This window comes from Oncorhynchus gorbuscha, linkage group LG12 (assembly GCF_021184085.1).
Source record: "Oncorhynchus gorbuscha isolate QuinsamMale2020 ecotype Even-year linkage group LG12, OgorEven_v1.0, whole genome shotgun sequence".
Taxonomy (NCBI): Eukaryota; Metazoa; Chordata; class Actinopteri; order Salmoniformes; family Salmonidae; genus Oncorhynchus; species Oncorhynchus gorbuscha.
In genome coordinates, this window is record NC_060184.1 from 16,263,873 (window position 1) to 16,269,813 (window position 5,941).

Sequence of the window (5,941 nt, forward strand, 5' to 3'; positions counted from 1 at the left end):
TGTGTGTGTGTGTGTGTGTGTGTGTGTGAATGCATTTGTGTTCAGGGATAAATGCACAGTTAGTACATAGAGATGTACCATAGGTTATATCTCTCTCACCAATACACTCACCTGGACTGTGTCTGTCACTGAATGCATAAAAAGTACAGTTGCCATCCTAGTGGGAAGAAACTAACAAACAATAGAAATGAATGACGATCACACTTCTGTTTTGTTTTCAACACAATAGGGCTTCAATTCACATCATTATAAAACTAGAGTAATAGTCCTCAAATCACATAGTATTGGTCACATACACATATTTAACAGATGTTATTGCGGGTGTAGCGAAATGCTTGTGTTCCTAGCTCCAACAGTGCAGTAATATCTAACAATACACAACAATACACACAAATCTCAAAGTAAAAGAATGTAATAAAGAAATATGTTGTATACAGCAGATGTCTGTTAAACAAAAGAAGAGTGGAATACACACCATAAACACTCTTATGGTTGCTGCCTAAATAATATATATTATTGAGGTCAGGTGCCACCATCAGTGTCTTATCCATTCAATAATATAGCAACCTGTTTGGCCAGAGATAACAATCAGTGGTGGAAAAAGTACCCCATACTCATACTTGAGTAAAAGTCTAAAAGTATTTGGTTTTAAATGTACATAACTATCAAAAGTAAATGTAATTGCTAAAATATACTTAAGTATCAAAAGTCAAATGATAAATAATACAAAAATCCTTAAATTAAGCAAACCAGATGGCACCATTTTCTTGTTATTTTATTGTACGGATAGCCTGTGGCACACTCCAACACTCAGACATAGTTTACAAATGAAGCATGTGTGTTAGTGAGTCCGCCAGATCAGAGGCAATAGAGATGACCAGGGATGTTCTCTTGATAAGTACGTAAATCTAACCATTTTCCTGTCTTGATAAGCATTCAAAATGTAACGAGTACTTTTGAGTGTTAGGGGAAATGTATGGAGTAAACAAGTACACAATTTTCTTTGGGAATGTGGTGTAAAAGTAGTCAAAAATATTAATACTAAAGTACAAAAACCCTGAAAAACGACTTAAGTAGTACTTTAAAGTATTTTTACTTAAGTACTTTACACCACTGAAAACAATGCAATACAATAATACTGTTTTATGGACAGTCTAAAAACTGATGCACTTATTTTAGACTTTCCCAATGTAGTATCTTCCCATCTAATCCCTACCATCAGTGCATTCAATATTCCTGTCTCGCACACCCACTGAGGTATATAAATCCAGACAGCATGAATAATTCCGCCTACATTCCCCCACCACCAATGAAATCTCGTGTGGCAGCAAAGGGTTAAAATAATGTCTGGCGGCCGCTGGGAGGAGTTAAGAGCCGTGATTGGGTACTAAAAAAATGACGTGACCGATATGAAAGCCCAAAGAACTAGTTAAGAGGGCAGTTGATAACTTTGAGAAAGAGTTGTTTGAATGAGCTGGAGGTGTAGAGTGACCAAAAACTAGTTAGCAAAGCAAGGAGTTAGCAGAAAGTGACTGTGGGTATTTGAAACCCTGCAGTGCCTTAGAAACATACGGCGGAAACATGGTGCAGCAAACAGAACACAGCGAGACGGAGAGTAGCATGTCCAGGGAAGCTACAGACACGGAGGAAAGCGAAATGATGGCGTGCAGCCCGGTACCACTGAAACCCGTGAAAGCCGACTGGTGCAAGACAGCAACCGGTCACATCAAACGACCCATGAATGCATTTATGGTGTGGTCGAAAGTCGAGAGGAGAAAGATCATGGAGCAGTCTCCGGACATGCACAACGCGGAAATCTCGAAACGACTTGGAAAGCGGTGGAAATTGCTGAAGGACAGTGAAAAGATCCCGTTTATCAGAGAAGCCGAGAGGCTCCGGCTACAACACATGGCTGATTACCCCGACTACAAGTACCGACCCAAGAAGAAACCAAAGCTCGACAGTTTCACTAAGCCAGCGGTGCAGTCACCGGAGAAGACCAGCCTCAAACATGTAAAAGCTCCCAGTAAGAAATTCACTAAATTGAAAACTACTAAGGTGGTGAAAACGAGACCATCTCACGACCCTCGCTACGACTATGTTTTCACCAGCTTTAAAACTACTAGTAAGTCCGTAAAAAGGGAATATACTGACGATGAGGATGACGAAGAGGACTACGAGGAGGAGCTGTCCTCTCGGATTAAAGTGGAGGAGGACGAGGAACCGATACCGTACAACATCGCCAAAGTGCCCGCGAGCCCCACTTTGAGCTCCACTGCCGAGACAGAAGGCGCGAGCATGTACGATGAGTCTCGGAATCCGAACACAGCTTCCAACAGACTGTTCTACAATTTCAAGAACATTACCAAGCAGAGCACAACTTGTCCTGCTTCACTCTCACCAGCATCTTCATTCAGGTCCGTGTCCAGCTCGTCCAGCTCCAGCGAAGACGCGGATGATTTACTGGTCGACTTCAGTTTAAATTTAGCGTCCTGTGCTCACGGAGCGGAGCTGGGGAACTCGAATTCAGGGAATCTCTCTCTTTCCTTTGTGGATAAGGACTTGGACTCTTTCAGTGAGGGCAGCCTCAGCTCTCACTTTGAATTCCCAGACTATTGCACCCCCGAGCTGAGCGAAATGATCGCGGGGGATTGGCTTGAGGCTAACTTTTCAGATTTGGTATTTACCTACTAGCTAACTAAGTACAGAAGGAGTCATCCTCTGGTAGTAGGTGGGACAGCGTTATGATCAGCCGGTTCCCTCCCCAGCGCTGTTATTAACCAAGATTCGTTACAATGTGGTACCATTGCAAAAAAAAGTGACATTCATGTCACCCTGACAGGGTTTTATGGATTTTCTTCGGGTCTGCAGTGAAACTGCTCAAATTAAAAGTGGACCACAAAGAGTAGAATCTGAACTATGCATTCCCATCCTACTTGTAACCACTTGGGTTCTGAAAGCACGACTGGGCAGATGCAGGCTAAATCTGAGACACTGTTCATTCAGGATGTGTAACTTTTCAAAAGGTTTTCTGTGATTTTTCTGTATTTCACAAAACTGTTTTTTTCTTATCAGTTCCGAATCCCTACTGGTATGGAAAAGTAGGCTAAACCCGCTGTAGAACACAGGTATGGCAGGAAGCAGCATTTTGATACATAACCAACATACCTCATCTTTAAAAAAAAAAAGGAAAATATTTTCAGGCATATTTTTGTACAGTTAAACTAAGGGAATGTTCTTACTGTGCTTTCAGTGAGTTTTTTTCAGGCACTTCTAGTTCTACCCGGTTTCATTTTAGTTTAGCACACAAGGGTTAAACAATATAAATTTGCATCTAAATGCCTTGCGTTTATTTTAAGCTATGTATGTACAGAACTAGATCAGATTTGGGGTGTTTTAAGGAGTTAAGTTGCAATTGGGGAATATAGACCTCATTGCTGGTACTAGATTCAAGATTGTATATGTTCTGTAAAATAGTAAAGTTAGGAGTTTATGTATATCGGTGTGAATGGGTCCCAGATAGCAGGTGTGAAACTGCATTTTCTTGCATTTTATCATCTTAATGGCACATATTGTTTTCTTCATTATTTTGTGCAATATAGGCTACTCTTAAATGGATCATCTGCGTTACGTGTCGTCATGCTGAAGGCTGTATCTTGACAAAACTAAATAAATCAGCTGGAACTGGTTCAACTGAATTTGCATGTTTTGTTATGGGGACATAATTGACAAACACTATTGGAATTTTAGAGCTTATTTGAGCAAGTGTAGCTGCTGTAAGGACAACTCTAGTTTCAATGATCTCAAATAGCATGTGATTGTAGTGTCTTCATTGAGTGTGAATAGGGCATTTTATTGTGAGACCTTCACATGCATGAGAAGTACACTGATATGACACCTTAGATGCAGTGATAGTTAAACTTCTGCAAACCAGGGCTCTATGCTGACCAATTTTTACAAGGAGCATGTGTGCACCTAAAGTTAAAACATGTAGCCGCACACAAATACATTTAGTCTATGACACATTTGATGTAATGAAGCTGGAATCCTTAATTATTCTAGGCAATTTAGATATATTCCCATTTATGACTTTGCAGGGTGGTAAACGTGGCTCCTGAGAATATCCTTCAACTACATGAAGCCAAAGAAGTACACTATTCAGCGCCAAAGAGACTTAACTTGGTGAGTCAAAAATACTCTGGTCTCCACCTCCCCTCCTGATGTCAGCATGACCAACTGAGGTGGAATGACGACACTGGGTGCAACCCAAATGGCACCCTATTCCCAATAGTACACTGCTTTTGACCAGAGCCCTACAGTGGAGGTGTCATAATACCCATAAAACCTAGTGGTCAAAAAGGGTAATGGTTCTAAACATTCATTTTTTTTTCCCGTAGAGGATTTTAGAAATACTTAAGGGCTGTGTTTTGTGTAGGCTTCACCTGGCATGATGTTTTAATAACCATGTACATCTCAGACACGGTGACTTTTAATCAATATATTTGGCTCTATTTACTCTCAGATTTGAAAATTGCTAATTAGTATCCAAGAAGAAATACAAATCTGCAAGCGTCTGCACTTCATCTCTATCTGACACCTTTGCCAACAGGTATTGTGTCAATTTAAAACTGTCACAAGACAGTTCACACAATTGTCCATTTAAAGAAATGTAGCCAATTTATGAATTACTACATTTCGCTAAAAGATGGTTAATCCAGAGATTCTTACCTTTGCTTCGATTCGGCAGTCTCGTCCAGATCATCCTGGCATTTGTAGTTCTTTATGATAGCCACATTAGCAGCTAATTAGCATTTCATTTTGGGGGGTAAATACAGGCGAATATATTGATAAAAGTCACCTTGTCCTAAAGAGATTTACATGGTATCAAAACAAAACACCAGGGTAAGCCTACACAAAACAGCCCTTATTTTAAATGTTTCTAAAACTCCCCTATGGGAAAAATGTATGGTAGGTTTTATGGGTATTATGACTCATACTGTGGTACGCTTTGGGGAGTAGAGTATTCACTGGTGATAGCTCGCTGTCACATTTGGTAGCAAAGCTCACTTCAAAACATTAGATAATCTAGGCCTAGCTTTCACTCTGTTTTACCATTAATGCCATACCATTATCGCTTGTTTCGAGCCGGATAGTCGATAACCTACAATTTGTATCCATACAGCCATTTAAATGTACTTTACATTTACTTTACCATGATGATGGACACAATTCAATCCTCACAGAGCCCCAAAGTCCCAAAAGCTGCGTATTCCTAGATGCAATTAGTGTGTGTATGGGGTGTGTTAGTGTGTGTATGTAGTACTTGCCATATTTTTGTGGCATCTTCACACTGGATGCATCCCAATTGGCTCCCTATATAGGGCACTACTTTTGACCAGAACCTTATAGCTTCTAAACACATTCAAGCCATGATAAGATAGTGTTGTCCAGTCCAACTCCATGGCTTTTGATGGATACGAAAATAGGTACTTTTTCATAGTAACACAAGACCGACTGCAGTAGTCAACACGTGGGAACCAGGCCACTCTCAAAAAGCATCCAGTATTCTCCAGCCTCTGCTCAGCTCCTTCAAAATTCTTATCCTCATCCTAGTACCTCAATATAAAACCAAAATTAGTTGTGTACTGTTTTGCTTATTGTGCCTAATTGCATCAACATACCGTCCATCCACATAGCCATTGATATAGTAGGTCTGTCTGCCCTATGCCCTGAAATGATAGATATAAATGAACACCCACAAAAATGTTTGTAGCCGCTTGAAAGGCTATACTGTGTGTATGAAGGGATAGACTGGGTCAATACGTCCTAACATGAGGATATCCCATTTGAATGTACGATATGTTCAGAGTCTACAGTATATGCATACAGTGCATTCGGAAAGTATTCAGACCCCTTGACTTTTCTCCCATTTTGTTACGTT

The 5,941-nt window shown here is 40.3% G+C and overlaps 1 protein-coding gene across 1 annotated transcript; it reads left to right on the forward strand.

Annotated features, from left to right (window-relative positions):
* Positions 1-1,409: 1,409 nt before the first annotated feature.
* LOC123991578 (transcription factor SOX-11-like) lies at positions 1,410-3,688 on the forward strand. Its single transcript, XM_046293207.1, has one exon. It carries the CDS (start codon positions 1,582-1,584, stop codon positions 2,692-2,694), a length of 1,113 nt encoding a protein of 370 aa, XP_046149163.1. The 5' UTR covers positions 1,410-1,581; the 3' UTR covers positions 2,695-3,688.
* The last annotated feature ends 2,253 nt before the right edge of the window (positions 3,689-5,941 follow it).